Here is a 21,181-nt window from a genome sequence, read left to right on the forward strand (position 1 = left end):
ACACACACACACACACACACACACACACACACACACACACACATACATACATACATACATACACACACACTGATTTAAACACATTTCATGCATATATACACGGACATGCACTTACACAAAGTAACACGTAGGTTAATTTAGTCTTAGTTTATTAAGGTTAATGTAAGAGCAATGTTTAATTATTAATTGTAAAGAAACATCAGCCCCTGAATTATGCCATGTACAGTGGAAGTAATAAAATATTTTGATTTTTATTATTTTTTATAATTTTTATTTTAACCAAACGTTCTTTCACGCGCGCTCATACGCGCACGATTGCTCTATCACGCGCGATATTGTGTGTATAAAGCGCGCTAATATCTCGAAAGTTATCAAAATGCTAATGCGTTAGTCATGACAAGGAAGGCAATATGCTCCTGGCATACTTCTTTTGCATCAGGTCTTTTATACGCTCTTGTCGATTATAATCGTTTTTTATAACAAAAGTTATAAGATGAAAACTTGTAAGATAGATCGTCTAAGCTGTGTCTCTAGGGCCCCTTGAAAGAGGTCGAGGCTTCTTAGACTCCGTATCCGATATACGGACGCAAAAAAGATGCCTTAAATATATTGGGTTAGTTTTACAGATCACGAAATTTTCTATAAACTTAGGTCGTAACTCTGTAATTTTTAAGAGTAGATACTACCTCTAACTAAATTTTTTCCCTTAGGTACTAATACGGTTAATTTTGCTTCAGTCAAGCGGCAGGGTCACTGGCTTTATTTCAAAATTGATTTTTTTATTCGTTCTTTTCAGGGAGGTCCCCGCAGTGAACGAGGAGTAACTTAAAAAATGACGTTTTCATGTGTAAAAATTGTATGTATGAAATAAATGATTTTTTACTTTTTGAAAAATCTATATCTTATACAATACATGTTCTATTTAGTTCAGTTGATATAAAAAAAACATTAGTATATGTAAAGTATCAATAGCGCTTTTCTTGTAAAATTTCGAGGTAAGTTCAGATTTTTTTTCTTGCTTTTCTACCCGGACAGTAACAATTACTAATATTAGACAAATTCGAAAATATTAGTGTCTTAACAAAACGAGTTTGCTAAATCGATTACGTACCTTAACGTATCTACCTACATATCAACTGCTAGAAGTACTAACGCCTACGTTATGAGGACCGCGGAGTACATATTGCCTGACATTCTAAGTAAGATACCTGTGCAGCTCCATGTGTGATATGTTAATGAATGTTAGCAGTATTAAAAAACTATTACTCGGGTAAGTAAAATTGTAACAAAAGCGATGCATTCTCCCTTCGTATAAATCCTTTAAGGGGTTTTTGAAAGGAGTCTTATTGATAAGTATAGATTACGTATTCTGTGTATTTTGAATAAATAAATTAGAAAAAAAAAATCTGTACTTATTAAAAAATGTTTGTTTACTTAATGACTTATGTGAAAAAAATTTTTTGTACATTATTTTTAAGAGCGCATTGACCACCATCCCACCTGATGGAAAGTGATGAGATCGACGATACACGCACTTCTAAAATAATACCTTATAAATAATTTACTCTCGCCTTGAAAAGACCCCAAATTATAGCGTTCAGGGCATAAGTCTGCAGGCAGGAAATTCCACTCCATATAAATGTGAAAGCGAACATTAGTATAAACATGTTCTATTTATAATAGTTTAAATAATCATTTAAGCCCCAAGCCTATAAAGGAGTACCGCACTTATCGACATGGAAGCGCAGTAAGAGTCCTCAAATGGCTTTAAAAAAAATACTTTTATTTCGAACAACAAGTTCCATATTTTGTTAGTAATAATAATAATAGAAAAAGAGCTTGTAAACTAGTATTAGTAAATATTTGTACATGCTTTGGTTGACTCCGTATAACACTGAAAGTGTTGAATCAACCACTTTAGAAAAAATATATAGTAAAATAGAGGATATATTGATTACTACATACATAGTGTGAAAACACATTTCCTAAAAATTTTCACAATAGAAAAAAAAACACGAACATTGCGTATATGCCAATGCTTTTTTTTATATCAAGTTAACTAAATAGAACACGGATAGTACAAGATATACATTTTTCATCATTTTTCATAATGGCTTTCATTTAGCTTGAAAAAAAAATTCTAAAATAGCCGCTCGACTGAAGCAAAATAAACCGTATTAGAACCGTATGTATGACGACTCTTACTAAACATGCCAGAAAAAGTATCAAGTCTATGTAATAAGAGCAATAAGTGTCTTTGTCTAAGCGCAAATGTCTTTTTCATTCTTATTGCATGGACATGAAGCTTCTTCTGACCAGCTCTAGCCGATTCTGTTTAATAAATGTGGTGACTCCCGACGACCACCTTAATAATATTAACCTGCAAAATTTGTACAAGACAGAACATTTCTTAAATCCTTTTGTATTTTTGGGGTTTCGAGGAAAATCGTACTAAATATTAAGTCTACGTAGACAGAAAAGTGATAGCTCTCCGGGGAAATGTACAACTTCATCATCTTCAGTAAAACACTCTATACTTTAAGGTTCAAAACACTATTTGACAGGCTGGAACATAATAGTGTACAGGAATTTTATACAGCTGTTAGAACGGTTTCGAGGCTATCAAGAAAATATACACACACTTGTACAGTTAACAAACAATCAATTCTTGGGCCTACTGAGTACCCGCTGTTTTTATAGTAATACCAAGTGACGGAACTAACAAGACGTGCGCCTGCTGCTAAGCGACACGGCTATCCATAACAATTGCAGTACCACTCAGAACTTTAATACTACAACTACTCGCACCGATACCAAAGTAGGCGGCGCTTGGATTAGGTTCACCTACCCCCATTTCCTTTAAAATTACTCTCTTACATTGTTCTCCTTTTTACCACTTTTTTTAACGTCTGAGGAATTTCAGACATCATGGATACCTTCCGCCCGTGAGAGGCGAAGGGTTATGTCGGACTCCTACCGACTAAAACCTGACGGTGTGCCTTCTCCCCACCATGTGCCGAAGTCACGGGGACGATTACGCATTCTTCCGCGAATCCGACGGTGATTGGTCCGACTGGACGCCGAACCCCATCTCGCTTTTCGGGGAGAGTTCTTGTGTCCCCGTCAGCAATCTTGAGAGGCAGAGTGGAACACGTATGCCGCCATCTCGAGTCCACCAGTAACGAGCGACGGACTTCCCTAAGTCTGCCGCTCATGGGCCCACGTCACGACGGCTTTCGCCACCCATTACCTACCTATGTCGGCAGCTGGAGAGCCATAGCTCTCCTTCTGCGACCCACTCTCCTAAAGGGTCAGGGACTGCATTTCCTTTTCACCCTGCTACAACTGAACCACTTACTACTCGTCATTGGGACTGTCTGAAATACCGCATGTGTTTTACTGTGTTAGTTTACTGTACTTAAACAATGTTTGGTGATGAATTAAGTGATCATCGTCGTAACGGCAGCGTCCTCTGAACGCCACTGCGTCAACTGACCCCTAATTAGGACGATGGAAGTTGAGGAAGAGCGCTGCTAAGGACAACATACAAGCACGAAACCCACCTCTAAGGTCAGTGCAGTATATTTCAATCGATCAGTTATAGTTGCCGTGAGCTGGTACTCCGACCATACATAATATACTTAATTATAATATTATTTTCTAATTTTGTATATCTACTTACGGGTACCGTAATGATGCACCTAAATACCTACAGTACCGATTCTGACAAAACATAATTTATACAAAGCAATTTTCCCTAATAATCGTTTTTATATAATATCCACTAATGGCTGTTCTACAAACGGTAGAATTAAATGGGACAGTTTATTGGTCGTATTTTTTATTTATATTTCGCATAAAAAGGAACTACGGTACCGTAAACAAGAAGCAAAATTAATTGTAGGTAATGAAGTTTTATGTATGTAACGTATTGTAATCTGTTTTAAAACGTAGTCTCGAATTTAATAAACAATTATGTACTTATTTCGTAAATTTCTGAGCTTTTGAAAATAATAACGGGCCTGACATTCGCCCCGACCATTACTTGGTCTCAAACTAAATTAGTTCTTAGTGTTAAAATAGTAAATATTATGCAATTTAGTAGCAGTAGAGCCTCTTGTGAAATAATTCGTCCAGGGAAGTACTGCAGCCTTACCTATTTCTTCCAAGCACCTTTCTATTTCCAAGGAGTAATGTGAAGGTAAGACTGCAGGTGAAATTATAGGCGCATGAGACTTGTCAACTTATGTATCAGGGTGACGGGCGAAGTGGCAGTGCCCTTATCTTATATCTTTGTGCATGACGTGTTCGTCCTGGTGCATTGACTTACAATTATATGGACGTCGAGTCCGCGCTAAAAAGTGTCCGCACTTGTAAGGCGCTAAAATCGTATACAGAGCGCCAAACTCCGCTTTAGTCTTCATTTGTTCGACTGACAGCGCGATACTGCGATGACATTACAATTTAAATTTCGAATAGGTTGACTTGGGACATTTTTTTCGTGTTTTTTGTATTAGACCCGTCGTCCATTTATTTGTAAGTCAATGTCCTGGTGTCATAAAAATAACAATACTACCTACCGAGATTGTTGGCGCCATGGTCTCTGTTCTTTAGCACATCGCGTTTATCGACGGTGAACTGGTTGGTGGTCATGAATTGTTTTCATGTATGGGGAATATATTGGACGACTTCGGTTTTGTCGGCTTTGATGTCAAGCTTACGTCATCAGTCCATTCAGCGCCGGCGTTAACAGTAGTTGTTACCAAGGCCACGAATCTTGTAGTCGACTTACGGACAAAAGAACCCCCGAAGGCATTTAAAACATAAAGTACATGTATTGCCAAGTATCTGTAGATTTGTGAAAATAATATTCTATTTTATTATAAGCGCAACCTACTAACAATCATTCAAACTAACATTTCTCAACGAAATGTGTAGAGTTCGTTAGTTCTACGACAGATGGCAGTACAGCGCCATCTTTGAAAATTTGATAGTACTTCATCAACAGCGCGAGGCAGAGAACCAGCTACATGTTGTTAGTAACATTATGATTATATAGATGTCGCTACTAAACAAAATTTCGAAGTGCTCTTCTATTAAAAAAATATTTTACTACTATGGTTATTTACAACTACTGGTATTGGTATGTAGGTACAGTTATCTTCAAAACGATCTAAACGGACGAACTAAATAAAATATCTATTTTAAAATATTTATTTTGTTTTTCGTTTCTTTATTTTTTTCGCAAAAAATTTTTTTTTTTTCGAATTTTGTTTTTATTCTTTTTATTTACACACATATTATAAACTCTCGATAATATGTTCAAAAACCGCAAATTACGACCAGCTCATAGGTAAATTATTTTGTTATAACAAATTTCTTATCTGTGAAAATGTTATTATTGCTTCATAGTAGCATCGAATTCGATGTTATTATTACATTCAAATTTCGAAAATCTCTGAAAAACAAAACAATTTGATTGGACCTCAGTTCTAATATCAGTCGAGATGAAGTTTTATTCGAAGTGAAATGTTAATAGCAAACAATTTTGACAATTTCACACGTTACTTGATATCGAACGATATGATAATTGGGGCCGATTCTAGTTTGTCTATGAATTAAAAATAAAAACTACGGTTGTGTGACACGCGTTTTTATTTGCCGCCATTTCGCCAGTCGTAACATGCGGTTCCTGAACACATGATAGAGAGCTTATAATATGTGTGTACTGATGTAAGTATAATTAAGTACGGAGTAAACAAAAAGTACACATACTACGTACTACGTACTAATATTATGGTCCCCGAATTTTGTGAAAAAAATATAGTAGTGTATGTAACTGTACATAAATAGGCATTAAAATACTCGTGAGATGTTTATATAACAGTCCGTTATATAAACTATAGTTAGTCAGTATTACAGTCAGGAACCATAATATTAGTAAATAAATATGCTGTTTACAAAAATAACAGAATGATCAAAAAATAAAGTTGTAGTAGTATTCATTGGGGGTATCGATGTGTACTTACTTGTTTTTTCCGTACTTAATTATACTTACGTAAGTACTATAACACGAAAAACCATCAACCTTATCATGCAACTTGATGCAAAGTAACGCCACCTGGCGAGTTTATTACGAACCTTTGTCCCGGCGCGCTCGCTGTTGCTGCGTTTCGACTCCTCCGCCACCAATAAAAAGAAAGTGCATGCAATTGTTTTACTGGTGTGATTTTCTTTTGTTGTGTAATATTATTGTGATAGTACCTAAGTGCCAAATAAGTAATAAGTAACTTTAACTTTATAACGACACTGCTGTGTTTTCCCTTTCAAAGTCACCCAGCACACTATTGTGTTATTACAAAATTGTACATACAAGTTTACTTATATTATTACTATACGACTACAAATCAGATTTTATTACCCTTTCTAGTATTTGACACAATTGTCAACTATATGTGATATCAGCAGCACCAAATTTTTATGTATTAGCATATAGTGACGTAATTATGATATCATTACTAATGTTACTGCTGAAAACTTTTTATGAACCCGTGTGTACCTACGGAAATAGAGATATGCAAGGTTTATTTTTAACTAATTTATTTAAAATTGTAAACCTCCCGTTGAAATACAGCTCTATCTACACTTTTTACATAGGGTATTTTAATACAAGTAAGGCCGTAAGTCACCAAGCAACGTCCAGTTAAAATTATTGTAACACCATAGAAACTTAAGAGTCTATTAGACTACCACAGCTGGAATTTAAATTTTTCCCGCACTAATAAGGTTCATTTTGCTAGGGTCGAGCGACAGGGACACTGGCTTTATTTTTTTACAAATGAAATTAAAGCTATTTAAAAACTATATATCGTACAATAGTATACGTATCCTATTTAGTTCAGTTGATATAAGAAAAATCTTTGGTATAATATACCTTTTAAATACAGCAGTTTTCTTGAATTTTTTTTTGTATCCTTAATTTTATATATATATATATTTTCCAATGTGATAGATTCAACACTTTAAGTGCTATGCGGGATCAAGCAAAGCTATTTGAGGTAGTATAGACTCGTTAGGTGCGATTTCTCGGCGACAGCAGTGGCGTCATTGATGTAACGCTTTATTTGCAATTTTTCAGTACATCAGCAGCGCCCGGCTTGCTTTTTCACAAGAACTCTACTGCTACTAAGTATGCAATACTGAGCACTACCATTTTCACTTCAATAAATCTCGAGTCTAAAATGAATGCATATCAAACCCAGTTTTAGTAGCAATAGGATCCTTGTGAAAGAGTTCGTCCAGGAAGTACTGCCACCTTACCTATTTCTGCCGCCAAACAGTAATGTGATCATTACTGTGTTTTGGTTTTAAAGCGTAAGAGTACTAGTGAAATTACAGGCACATGAGACTTGTCACCTTATGTCTTAGGGTGACCGACGCTGTGGCAGTGTACCTCACTTGTTCGTCTTGTAATAACAACTAACCCCAACAGTGCTGAGTTTTAAATTTTGATAGAGTCACAAATTTCCAGAATTGTGTAAGTGTAATGTAATATTATCGCACATCACTTTGGAAAATTAAGCATCACTTATAAAATCGCCCAGCCCTACACAACACTGCACGTCTGCATTACCTAAAAAATTGTAAATGGTACTTCAATTACATGGCGTATAATTACCTATCTCCTTTAGTTACGCATATCGGTCGCAGGACCATTTGGAACAGGGTGAGGTAGAGTGGTAGTAATATTATTACTTACTAGAAAAGCTAGCACATATGACTGATGGTGATATCACTCTATAATATTACTTTTAGGGGAATGTAATGTGATTTGCGAAAGAGTTTTGTGCATGTCTATTACAAATGTTTGCAACGCAAACAACGTAGTTGACAGTCACGTCTCGTTGGTGTGATTCAATATTGAAAGTTAAGAAGGTGACGCTTTTTGAAATAGCAGCATAATAATTTGTTTATTTTTAAATCAGGGGTCTGGTCGCTGTTTCTTATGAATTATTTGGTTGTTTAATGATTTGTGGAGTGTTGAAATCCATGCCACAATCTTACGTAAAAGTTGAAATTTATTTCTAGGTAACAAATGTAGCAGGGGAGATTATTTAATATACTTTGTTTACCAACTTTGTATTAGATATTGAACGATTAATGTGTTGCGTTGGAAGGTGGCTGTGACCCTAGGCATTTTATTAAATTTGACCAACTTCAGCAGTTCCGATTTTTTCTTCCAATACAATAAAATGTTCCTCACATGAAAGTAAGTATATCAGCATGAAAGAAAATAGTCAATTTTATTCATTTTGTACGAAAAAAACATTTTATTAAACTTGTCCGCTTTCCGCTAACCCGATTTTTTCTTTTAATATAATGAAATGATCCTTCTACGAAATTGAGTCGATCAGCCTAAAATAAAAATTAATCAATTTTATTATTTTTTATGGACAACTGACGCTTAAACTAAAACATTACTATACCAAAATTGTTTTCACAAAATAAGACGTAATGGTTCATAAGACAGTTTACCTGTATCTCCTATACTTTTGGATTTGCCCATACTGTCGAATGCGGTCTCTAGCCGCTGTAGCCGCTGTATGCATAGGCATTTAGTTCAATTTTACATTTCCATTTATGAGATGCTGGTCGTACCATACGTAAAGCGATACATTTAGGCTTTAGGCGCTAAACTGTTTACTGTTAAAAATAAGCAAAAATAAATTGGCAACCCTAATCATTGCAAAACATTATTAAAATATTAGAACCCATACAAATGTAGGAAGCCTGTAATAGATTGTATGTTTTTATTGTGTATAGAAGCTGTTGGGTTTTCCATAAATAAATACCTAAATTTCTGTGCTTTATGTAAATTATGCAATGATATTTTAGTATTGCTAATTAGAAAAAAAATACGTGCTTAATAAAGTACCTTATTTCTTTTGCCACTGTGTTTGGTATACGAATATGAATTAATAGGAAAATAACACTACAATGACGCGAAGGTACTCTAGGCCTATTTATTACTATTGTAATGTTAGTACTGTTTTCCGCTTTTAATGTAATGTGCCCATAAACGGTCTCGTTTATTACATTTTCTATATGAACATTACCATAATGAATTTCCAGAAATTACAATATACCACACGTTGAAAACAATAACGTCATTATACGAAAAAGTCAACGAATGGAAAATGACGTTTCTGAAAATAAATTTGAAAGCGTTGAACGCTGCTGAAGAAATACTCTTCTCAATACCTCGACCTAGGTCTAGATCCTGTCTCCCACAATTATGACCTCTTCATTTTATTTTATTTCATTTTTATATTATTTTGTGCTGCTTCGTAATTGTGATAAAAATAAAACATGTTATTGTTATAATAAGTTCCTCTTTGAGCTTCAAAATCTACTTTTCTTAATCTTAAAAATGAAACGCAAGTCAAACTTAGAAACTATTTTTATTTTAATGACTGTGAGAGAATAGCTTATACATAAGAAGATTACGCTATAACACCCATTAGTAGAAAATTAATGGAATACCCTTACAAATAAAATTGTTGCAACCAGCGCTACACAGCCTAAATTCCGGGTGCTGCTCTTAGTAGCGTCGACGTTGAAGTGAACGCTTCTGTGGGCCTTCAGTTCCAGCTTCGCTTCATCATTGGCCATTCCGTCATATATTGAATTATTAGGTGTATCTGTTTCACCATTATCAATAGGCTTAGCAGAAACAGTTGCTAAACGGCTAGTTGTATATGCATCTGGTTTCTTCACCTTGCCACCTTCAAGTTGGTTTTCGTTCGACATTTTCATATCGTCGTCGGCAAATTCATATTCCTCATCCTTTGTCGTTGTTTCGTACTGAGCTAAGTCTAGTAAGCCATGGCCAAGGAAAGTTACTTTGGTATCTACAACGCCATTACCAACTTGAGACATCATTTTATTTGTTTGTATAGGTCTCGGAGAAGTTGTAGTAAGCTTCTTCATGGGCGTAGTAACAACCTTTGGCCTGGGAACTTTCGTGCCAGTTTCAATAACTATATCTTCAGGAATATCGAGCTCAGGCGTTCCTGAGCAGTTAATCAGATTTAATCTTAAGTCAGTGTAGAATAGCTTTCCGTTCAATTGTGTTTCATCGTAATATTCATAGTCTGCATTCTTATCAGAATCCATTGATTCTTCAAACGATTGCCCGTTGGCTTTCTCCTGTTCTTCGATGTTGTTCCAAGCTTCTCTTAAGCGAGAGTCAGGGTTGCATTTGAGATTTTCCAACGAAATTTTGAGGTTCTTGCTTTTAGTTTGATTCATGAGAGCCATAAACCAGTCAAGACGGCAATCGCAAGGGAAGTTGTTGCCTGAAACATAAACAAATTATGGATTTAGTAAAATCAGTACCTAGCGTAGCAAAGTCTGAGTTGGGAGGCCTGGAAACCTAAAATACAAATCATAGATTTAGTTTAGGCTCCAGCTTTCCACAAATGTAATTTGTTTTGAAATTGTCACCTTAGATTTAATATCTCTTTTAAAGTAATATTTGTGGAAGGAGAAATAAACGATTTTTATTTTTTTTATTTTTTATAAAAAGTAAGGGCAATTTGCAAAATTAAAAAAATGCTTACAATGCAATTTCCAAATTCAGAAAGATTGTCTTTAAACTTACAATTACGTTAACGTTATTCTATGTGACTTACATATACGTAACGATTAATAATTGGCAGATTGACAAAAAGACTTGAAAAGGAATTTATGTAGATTGCCATTATGATTTCTTGAACTACGGTATTTGGACTGTGCAAATTTTAACTCACGGATAACATACTCACCGTCAATATCTAGACTGCTGTCGGCGCCGTAAAAGTTTTTGAGTACAGGAGACATGACGTCTGGCCTCAATTCTATCAGTTCATTACCTTTGAAACTCAAAGACTGAAGTGCATGCAAACCTTGGAAAATATTCATATTGTCCAGGATCGTCAACTTGTTATGAGCCAGAGATAAAGTTTTCAATTTAGATAAACCATTAAATCCTTTATCATCTATCATTTGAATCATATTGCTGTCCAAATTCAATGACTCCAAACTTATAAGTGGCGAGAAGGTGTTATCTCCAATAACTTGCAACTGATTATTGCTAAGGTCCAGTTTTAGCAACTTGCTTAATCCATAAAATGCCTCGTTGTTTAAGCTGAATATTTTATTCATGTTCAATTCCAATTCCCTTAACTCGTGCAGATGAATGAATGCTCTGTCATGTATTGTAGTTACCTTGTTGTTAGTGAAAAAAAGCTTTTCCAAAGAAGGTAAGTCTATGAATACGTTTCTGTTAATCTCCTCAACGCTGTTCTGGTCCAGATTGAGCTCTGTTAATTCTTTCATATGAGAGAAAGAATATGGTTCGATCATTTTAATCTGATTGTTTCTTAGATACAATTCCTGTATTGTAGATGAGTTAGCGAATACGTATTTCGGTATCGTTTCTATGTTTCCGTACTTGATTTCAAGTTTAAGTAGGGTTGTTGTGTGTGTGATCGCCTTGGTTGGAACGTACGGTAGGTGGATACCCCTTGTGTTGGTGAATGTTAATTGTAGGACATTTTTCAATGTTTCGAAGAGTTCCCAGCTGTTATCCACAGGTTTGACGTCTTCCACTGAGAGGAAACATTCAGCTGAACGAATAGTGGTGGGATCTCTAATATCCTTGACGCAGTAGCATTGAACTTTACTTGGGTTATTGTACATAGGGTCGCAAATTGTGTGAGTGACCATGTTGCGCTTCTGGAGATCTCCTTTGACGACGACTATGGCGAGAGCGGCTAAGAATATAATGAGCATTTTGCCGGCAGCCATTCTTGTTGAGTTTTAAGATTCAGTACCTGTAACAAAGAGCGTTGAATTAATTAAGAATAATAAACTGTAAAAGTGGTATGTAGGTAGATCGCGGAGAGAAGTAAAAGAACCGTTCGTAATAGAAGCTAGTTTATTACTGAAATGAAGAGCGGTGGGGGGAGCGCCTTATACGTATACGCCATTCCCTCCAACACTATTTTGTAGACCTGGTAACAATAGCAACAAACTTAAATTAAACACGTTTATCCTAATTTAAAATATAATTAAAAATAACTCTTATAATCTATTTTTTTCCGAGGTCGTAACACTCGTTCGGATGGTCTGGCAGTCTCTCCACCAGAATCCCTGATTGGTTCCTGAGACTCCATAACTACTGGATCCGCACAGCAATCCATAAAATCCTCACCGCCCTCATTCTCAGCCTCAAGCGTCCTCTCTTCTACCTCGCGACTTTGGTCTAAGACCGCGGCGGTGTTAGACCCTGGAGAAAAGTTATTTGGCGTTGTTAAGACCGGTGAGAATGAAGCTGGTGATGACGGCATTGTGAACGGCGGCGCTGCTACCACCGGTGACGTTACTAACGGTGGTATTGCCAATGGGCTTGACAAATTTTTCGGTGTCGAATCATTGTCAGTCGCCTCCGTTCCACCAGACATGTCCTTACTAGTGTGCTTTCTTATGAATATACTTTATTGCACAGATAAACACACGAACATAAACACATGTACAGATAAACATACGCACAACAGGCGGCCTTATTGCTAAGTAGCAATTTCTTCCAGGCAACCTTAGGATAGGAAAAGTACTTAGAAGGGGGTGCAACCAAGATACAAGATACCACAGCGATAGATTGAGAAACAATATTAGTAAATACTAATAATAAATATAGTATATAATATAAATAAATATTAATAATAAACACAATAATATATCATTTTAAAGTAAATAAATAAAAAAAATAAATACACAATGATATCAATGTAAATACATAAATAAATAATTATAAAAATATTTACTTATTATATTATGATGAAGGATTATAATAACAACAGAACAAGGACATTAAAGGCAGAAAGGGAAAGAAATCACTGCTCAAGGAAGTGCTCCTTGACACGTCGTTTGAAAGTATGTAAAGAGGGGGATCGTCGAATATTTTCAGGGAGAGAATTCCACAATCGGATAGCAGAAACAGTGAAAGAGTTAGAGAAAAAATCAGAAGAATGGGAGGGCATTTCTAAAGAAAGGGTTTGAGAGGAGCGAAGTGGACGGTCAAGAGTAGAAGCGTGAAAGACGAAACGTTCTTTGAGGTAAGGAGGAGCAAAGGTGTCGTAAAGAATTGAAAAAAGGAGGGAAAGGACGTGAAGGTCTCTACGACGGTGGATTGGTAGCCATTTAAGTTGTTTGCGAAACTGGGAAACATGGTCGAATTTCCGGAGTCCGAAAATAAAGCGTATGCACATGTTTTGGAGCCGTTCCAATTTATTAAGAAGAGTGACTGTCAAATCAGGGTAGCAAACATCAGCATAGTCCAGTATCGGATGTAGGAGACTTTGAGCCAGGTTAATTTTGGTTTTAATTGGCAGGTAATTTCTTAATCTTCTCAGTGAGAAATGCGCATTAAACACCTTCCTGCTAACCTCAGCAACGTGCGGTTTCCATGAAAGAGATTTATCAAAAATAACCCCCAGATTCTTAACTGATTCCGAAATAGGAATCTGGACACCATCGAACATCACCGGTGGAAGCGAGCTATAATCGATTCTTGATGCAAACCACGGACTACCAATAACGATGCACTGAGTTTTGGACGGGTTAACCTTAAGTCCAAAAGACTGACTCCAGAGAAGTATAGAATTAAGGTCGTTATTGGTAGCATTGACAGCAGATGTTATATTACTAAGAGACGACTGGGTGTAAATTTGCAGATCGTCCGCATAAAGATGATAGGAAGAAGTGATCGATTGAGTAATAGAATTGATAAAAATAGAAAATAAGAGAGGAGAAAGAACGCCGCCCTGCGGGACGCCGGCAGAGGTGCCACACCACGTAGAGAAGGAATCATCAAAAAGTATCCGCTGTCGACGTCCACATAGGTAGCTCTGAAACCAATCAATAACTGCTGGAGATATGTTGAGAGAACGTAATACTCCCAATAAAAGATCGAAGTCGACACCGTTGAATGCGTTGCTGAAGTCAAGGAGTGTTAAAATAGTGACTTGTTGTTTCTCCATGCCCGCACGGATGTCGTCAGTGATTTTAGTGAGTGCAGTAGTCGCACTATGACCGGTGCGGAAACCAGACTGGTAAGGATTGAAAAGGTTGTTACGATTTAGGAACTGAGTTAACTGATAGTGGACAAGCTTTTCTAGGACTTTGGACAGGAAAGGAAGAATTGATATGGGACGGTAGTCCGACGACGTACTCGGCTTGGATTTTTTAGGGAGCGGAATGATGTAAGCATCTTTCCAAGCAGTGGGAAAAACACAGGTGGAAACAGATGAATTAAGGATCTTAGTAATGACGGGAGTGAGGACATCAAGGAGAGGAACGATCATATTACGACTAATGCAATCACTACCAACAGCATTAGATGAAATAGCTAAAATGTTTCTCTCAACATCACAGTCAGTAAATTGATTAAGAACAAAAGAAGAATAATTAGAAGTAGGTAGTGACGATAGAAATTGCAAAGTTTTGTCTTTAACTGAACAGTCTAAGACAGAAGTCGATGAGAAGTGATTGTTGAGCTGATCAAGGTTAAGATCATGAGAAGAAGTAACACAGCGAGATTTGCCAATTCCTAGTGATTTTAAGAATTTCCAGACTTTTGCCGGATTGCCATTTTCAACTTGACTGTGTATGTGTCGTCTCTGAGCATCCCTAATCATCGTGTTACAACGATTGCGTAACCGGTGATACCTCTCACGGTTGTCATCAGAGGACACAGCTTTGAATCTAGCCTTTGCCCGATTCTTCTTGTCCATGAAATCGCGAAGTTCTTTACACAGCCAGGGCGCAGGGAGATGTTTAACACGAATTGGACGAACAGGAGCATGCACGTCATACAATTGAGTCAAATGTGATGTAAATAACTCAACCTGCTCATCCACCGAACCAGCGTCATTCACCACCGCCCAGTCAATTCCACTTGCGTCTTCTCGCAGTCGATCCAGGTTCATGGCCCCAAAATTGCGCTGCAGCAGGATTTTTGCCTTAGCCTTAGGCACACGCACCCTGTATGATAGGTATACAAGGTCGTGATACGAAAAAGCATCGGCTGGAAATTGACCATGTTTAATGACATGTTCAGGAGAAGTAACTATTTTTAAATCAAGGAGTGAGGGGGAACAGTTGGGGAAATGGTGCGTCGCGCTTGAAGGAAGAATGTGTAAATTAGAGGAGTTGATGACCGAAGAAAGTCTGCGCGACCGAGAATCATTTTTGAGAAGACATGTATTAAAATCACCCATTAGAATTGTGTGGTCATAGGAAGGAGAAAAATCTTCAAGGAGTTTTTCAAGAGAGGAGAAGTAGTCAATGTGTAAAGATGGACTATAGTAGACTCCTAGAAGTATTTTATGACCAGACAGAGTAATTTCGATAAATAGATGTTCTGCAGTGTTGGGTGGAGGTGGTTGAGGAGATGTACTAAGTATTACAAAGGGAATATGGCAACGAATATAAATGGCTACTCCACCGTGGGATGAACTAGTACGGTCATTACGAATAAGCTGGAAACCCGGAATACCAAAGGAAGTAGAAGGAAGACAAGGATTTAAGAACGTTTCAGACACAAGAATTGCATGAATATTCCTGTTGTCAAACGTGGCAAGCATGTCAGCGTAATGTGACGGAATGCTTTGCGCATTAATGTGAACTACATTAAAATTCTTGGGTAATTCTGAAAAAGTGTCAGTGAGCAAGTCATCAAGAGCAGGTAGGCTCTGAAAACTGTCATCCAGAGACTCAGAGGAACAAGACAAAAATAAGTCATCTTGGAAACCAATTGATATATCCATAATAAGAAATATTATATAAATACTATACGTATATATTAAGTGTGTGTATATAAATAAATTAATAATAAATATAAATGCAAAAAAAAAAAAAAAACAAACAATTAAAGTACAATAAAATTTCGTATCCGCCAGCCGCCCAGAAGCCCTAAAACTTTAAACTACTACACATACAAAAACAATTGTTTCATTTTTATAATGAGCAAGAGAGAAAGAAAACAATTAATACATGAAACGATAAGAGAAATAAATATATAACTACAATGGAACACACCTAAAAAAGTCATGGCAAAAAGTGCAAGCGAGATAGATATATACGATTACATCATGCGAATTTAAAAACACACTTAACGAATAACACTGAAAAAGAACAAAAAAGCGGATTCATATAAAAATAAATCGATTACTGTATAAAATCGTACTAAAATTTACCATAGCATTGCGAAAAACAAAAATTATAGTATTATCATGCTCTTACAAGACAATGCCAATAAATAAATACATGAACAAAAAAAACAATGAGTAAGTATAGTAAGTACTTATGATAAACAGTTGCAAATTATAGTAGAAGTAATTCAAGAAAGATTGTTACATACACCACTATTTCTTTGTAGTAGGTACACGCTTTCTACGGGCAGCCAAACCCTCCACCGGTCCTGACAATGAGGTGCCACTAATGTGCTCCTGGCGAGCATTGTTGGCCTCCACCGGCAGGACTTTCTCAAGCTCGGCCGAGGAGTTAATTGAATGCCGCTTACCACCTTCACCGAGCACCACAACACGCCCCTGGCTGGTCCAGCACTTAGACACTCCCAGCTTTGTCCTGGCCTCCATGAATAGATTATGGCGTCTTCGAGTCAGGAACTCCGACAGAGTGACCCCACTGCCCTTCAGTGCAGTCTTGGCAAACCAGACTCGGTCACGCAATTCTTGTGAGCAAAACTTAACCACAAGTGGGCGAGGCTTTGTAGTAGAAGGACGGCCCAAACGATGAGCGCGCTGAATGTCATCCAACTTCAATTCAGGCATATCCAGCTTTACACCAATGTTAACAGCCACCTGAACAGATTTCTCATTTTTGGCTTCTGGTATACCATGGATTAACAGCATATTACGCCTGGATCTTGTCTCCGTTTCATCACACTCCGTCATGAGCAAGTTCGTTTGGCTCTGGAGGTTTCTAAGTGCAGACAATGCGAACAACTGGAACTGCATAAATTCCTGGGCCAAGTTGCCGATGGTGATACTACCGCAGGGTGCCATCTTCTTCAGTTCCTCTTCGAATGCAGTCATTCGGGCTGAAAAGGACTGTGATAGTGCTTCCACAGTGTCTTTGATACTTTCCATAGTGAAGTGTTAGAACTGATGTGTTGTGTTTAGGAGTAAAAGTGAGGATTCTAGACTGCTAACAGGTACTTGAGTCTAAACTTTCATAATATACTATAATATGGCTTAAATTCAATATAATAACTATTTATTTTAATTAAAATAAATACTACAACAACAAACACGACTTCCGAGTTGGAGGTCTACCCCCAACCTTTCTTATTTGGTCTATATGACGTCTACACAATTTATCACTGTCTTTGAACTGTAATTCATACATTCTAGTGCCTATTAATTTCACAATTTTTGCTAGACGCCATTTACTTTCCCTAGATATAAAATATTTTGCCCAAACAATGTCACCGACCTGAAAACTCTTACACGCTTTATGGTTTTCCTGCTCGATTACGGAATCACTCATACGGGTAGTTGGCAATACTAAATCCAGCCGTGATCTCAAATTCCGGCCAAAAAATTGTTTTGCCGGAGTTTCATTTGTTGTACAATGTACAGTGTTCCTATATTCAAACAGGAACCCCCAAAGCTCTTCATTTATTGCTTTTTGCGTTACTCTGTTATTTAATATGCATTTCAACATTTTTTTGCACGTTTTCACTGAGTTTTCAGCTTGGCCATTACTAGCTGGATGGTAAATAGGTGACGTCACGTTTTTTATTCCGTTATTATTACAAAAAGTGTGAAATTCTTTAGCGCATATTTTAATGTCATTGTCAGAAACAATTGTTTTCGGCAAACCGAATCTTGAAAACAAATACTTCAACTTGACAATCAATGCTGACGTCGAGGTGCCGTGATTCATTGGAATGCATTCTAGCCATTTACTAAAAGCGTCGACTACAACCAGATATACGTTTTGCCCTACCGACATGTAGTCAATGTGGATGCGTAGCCAGGGCCCGGGCGGGCGCGGCCAGGGCGCTGGCGGGGCACGTGCCGGCGCGGGCCGCAGTCGCGCACACTCTTCGCACGCACCGATCCACCGCTCGATATCGGCGTCGATACCGGCCCACCACATTCTACAACGAGCTGTACTTTTGGTTTTTACTACTCCGAAGTGAGCCGAATGCAATTCCTGTAACATACGAGCCCTAAATTCCTTCGGTATAACAATACGATGACCCCGAAATAGGCACCCGGAATTAAATTCTAAATCGGATTTACAATGGTAATACGGTTGTATGTCTTTGCATTTTATTTTGCGCGGCCAGCCCCTATTCATATACTTAATTACTGTTTGTAATACTGAGTCACGCGCAGTCGCTTCTATTATGTCACTAAAAGAAACCGGTTGGATGTTTGCATCGAGGAAAAGGAAATATTTACCGCTATCCCTTTCGCACTCATTACTCGATGCTGTTAATGGTGCCCTAGAAAAATAGTCGGCCACAGCATTATTTTTGCTGTTTATATACTGCACCGTGTAGTTGTACGCGGACAGAATAACTGCATATCTCTGTAGCCTGAGTGCCGCGGTAACCGAAATGCCATTTTTCTTTCCGAATATAGAAAGTAATGGCCTGTGATCCGTTTTGAGTACGAAAGGGTCCTGTCTGCCGTACAAATACTGATGGAAGCGTTTTACCCCAAAAACAATCGCGGTGGCCTCCTTCTGGATTTGACTGTAGTTCCTCTCGCTAACTGTCAAAGACCGCGAGGCAAATGCGATAGGCCGTTCGCGGCCGTCTGCGTCAGCGTGCGCGAGCACCGCGCCGAGTCCCGCCGGGCTCGCGTCCACCGTGAGCACGAGCGGCGCCTGCGGGTCGAAGTGCGCGAGCACCCGCGCGCCGCTCAGCTCGCGCTTCACCGCCTCCAGCGCCTGTTGCTGTCGCGCGCCCCATTCCCACGCAGCTTCACTCCTCAACAGTTCATGTAACGGCAGTAACAACCCCGAAGCGTTTGGAATAAAATTGCGATAGTAGTTTACTACGCCTAAAAACCTTTTTACTTCCGTTACGTTTTGCGGTACAGGCGCACAAACGATAGCTTCAACTTTCTTAGGGCACGTTCGCAAACCGTTCTTATCGATAACGTAACCCAAATACGTCACGCTATCCTGGAAAAAAAAAACACTTATCTTTTTGCAGTCTTAGACCTGCATCCTGCAACCTATGGAGAACTTCCCGCAACCTATTTAAGTGAACCTCTCTCGTGGGTCCCGTGCAGCATATGTCATCCAGCCAGATGCTTACGCCTTCTATGCCGGCTAATAACGTTTCCATCGCACGTTGGAAAATAGCTGGAGCATTTGCTAACCCATAAACTAATCGCGTATATTTAAATAATCCGACTGGCGTATTTATGGTCGTCAGATTTTGTGATTTCTTTGAGAGGCGAAATTGGTTATAGGCGTTACTCAAATCAATTTTAGAATAATGTTCCCCTCCGCCTATCTTAGAGAATACCTCTTCTATTAATGGTAATGGGTACTTTTCTATCATTAAATCTTTATTTAAGGTACAAGAGAAATCTCCAGCTATTTTTACCTTCCCGTTTTCTTTTAGAACAGGTACAATCGGCGTTGCGTATTCTGAAAATTTTACTGGCACCAAAATACCTAACCCCACCAATCGATTTAATTCTTCGGTGACTTTATCTTTTAGGGCAAAAGGTACAACACGCGACTTGCAAAATTTTGGTTGTGCATTTTCTTTTAGGGTTAACTCCACTTCGAACTTGTTAAAAGTACCTAGGTCGTTTTTCCAAATGTGTGGGTATTCATTCAGTAATTTTAGCACCTCTCCGTCGCATTCATGAAAACTGTATACATTTGAAGTAAATTTAATTCCAAATTTGGCCATAAAATCACGTCCCAATAAGGGCGGGCCACCCCTTTTCACGACATAAAAAATGACATTTCGGTTTATTTTATTATAAGAGACCATAGTTTTAAAATAGCCCAAAGGAGTAATTTTATGACCGTCATAGAGACACATACTGAGATTACTTTTAGTCAGCTGTTCTTTTGGAAAATGCTCTAAATAAAATTTTTCCGATATTACGCTACGTCCCGAGCCACTATCTAGCTCCATACATAGATCTACCTCCTTAATTTTCACAGTCAATTTTATAGGCTCGTAATTTACGTACCTCACGTTGAATAATTTGCATTCCTCGCATTCATGGTCACTTTCCGATTGCACTTCGATATTGTGAACACGTGATTTCTTGCAACACACTTTTTTTTTTAAATGCCCTTTTTGGCCACAAATTTGACACTTATAATTTTTGTAACGGCACTTGCTCGCGACGTGATTCCGCAGACCGCACACGGTACACTTTATCTCGGCAGCCGCAGGCCCGGCCCGCGCCGCCGCCGCCGGCGCGCCCTGACCGCGCCAACCCTCGACCTTGTACACCGGCTCGTCCTTGACTCGCGCCACGTCCAGGATCGCGGCACGCGCTTGACGCGCACACGCCGCCTGCTGAGCTACCTCCAAGGCCTTGGCGAGCGTTAAATTTTTTATTTCCTGCTCGCAAAGGCGATCGCGTTCCGGGCCCGTTTTGAACCCTAAAACGAAACGATCGCGCAGCAACGTTTCCAGCTCCGCACCAAACTCACAATGCACGGCTAGTCCTCTGAGTCGTGCCGCCCAATCTTCTGCACTTTCGCCGTCGAATTTTGTCGCCTCATAAAATTTCGCCCTATCGGCGAACGTAGACCTCTTCGGCGTGAAATGGGCTTGCAATGCTTCTATTAACTGCTCGAACTTAAGGTCCTCTAGTTTTCGCGGATGCACCAGGTTACGCACCAGCCGGTAGGTATCGTCCGACAAATGCGTCAGCAGCACCGCCGCCTCGTTACCTTTTAAAACTTCTTTGTTTACTTTTAAAAACAACTCCAATCGGCTGCGAAATATTTGCCATTCCTGACTCCTGTAGTCAAATAACCCCAAGGTTCCGACCATGGAAGACATTGATATATTTTTTTTTATGTACGCGGGTAGAAAGTCACTCGTCGCCAGTTGGTA

The 21,181-nt window shown here is 38.3% G+C and overlaps 2 protein-coding genes across 2 annotated transcripts; both read right to left on the reverse strand.

The window, feature by feature from the left end:
• Window positions 1-9,450: 9,450 nt before the first annotated feature.
• LOC113239500 (connectin-like) lies at window positions 9,451-11,876 on the reverse strand. The gene is made up of 2 exons (XM_026476538.1): window positions 10,827-11,876; window positions 9,451-10,358 (listed from the first exon to the last, which is right to left on the reverse strand). The coding sequence occupies exons 1-2, from the start codon at window positions 11,848-11,850 to the stop codon at window positions 9,532-9,534; spliced, it is 1,851 nt and encodes a 616-aa protein (XP_026332323.1). The 5' UTR covers window positions 11,851-11,876; the 3' UTR covers window positions 9,451-9,531.
• A 237-nt stretch (window positions 11,877-12,113) lies between these two features.
• LOC113239454 lies at window positions 12,114-21,127 on the reverse strand. The gene is made up of 4 exons (XM_026476471.1): window positions 20,301-21,127; window positions 19,697-19,970; window positions 17,407-19,287; window positions 12,114-12,521 (listed from the first exon to the last, which is right to left on the reverse strand). The coding sequence occupies exons 1-4, from the start codon at window positions 21,125-21,127 to the stop codon at window positions 12,114-12,116; spliced, it is 3,390 nt and encodes a 1,129-aa protein (XP_026332256.1).
• Between the last annotated feature and the right edge of the window lie 54 nt (window positions 21,128-21,181).

Source organism: Hyposmocoma kahamanoa, unplaced genomic scaffold (genome assembly GCF_003589595.1).
Source record: "Hyposmocoma kahamanoa isolate Upper Pololo Valley unplaced genomic scaffold, ASM358959v1 114, whole genome shotgun sequence".
Classification (NCBI taxonomy): Eukaryota; Metazoa; Arthropoda; class Insecta; order Lepidoptera; family Cosmopterigidae; genus Hyposmocoma; species Hyposmocoma kahamanoa.

Excerpts from the sequence above, each read along its gene's own strand:
- LOC113239500 (XM_026476538.1), bottom strand. The coding sequence starts at position 11,850 with ATGGCTGCCGGCAAAATGCTCATTATATTCTTAGCCGCTCTCGCCATA. Across the intron at positions 10,359-10,826 it reads CAGCAGTCTAGATATTGACG|GCAACAACTTCCCTTGCGAT; the intron begins GTGAGTATGTTA and ends TTTATGTTTCAG.
- LOC113239454 (XM_026476471.1), bottom strand. The coding sequence starts at position 21,127 with ATGTCTTCCATGGTCGGAACCTTGGGGTTATTTGACTACAGGAGTCAG. Across the intron at positions 19,971-20,300 it reads TGCAAATTATTCAACGTGAG|TTTTCATGAATGCGACGGAG; the intron begins GTACGTAAATTA and ends AAATGTATACAG. Across the intron at positions 19,288-19,696 it reads TTCTAAAAGAAAACGGGAAG|ATAAGTGTTTTTTTTTTCCA; the intron begins GTAAAAATAGCT and ends GACTGCAAAAAG.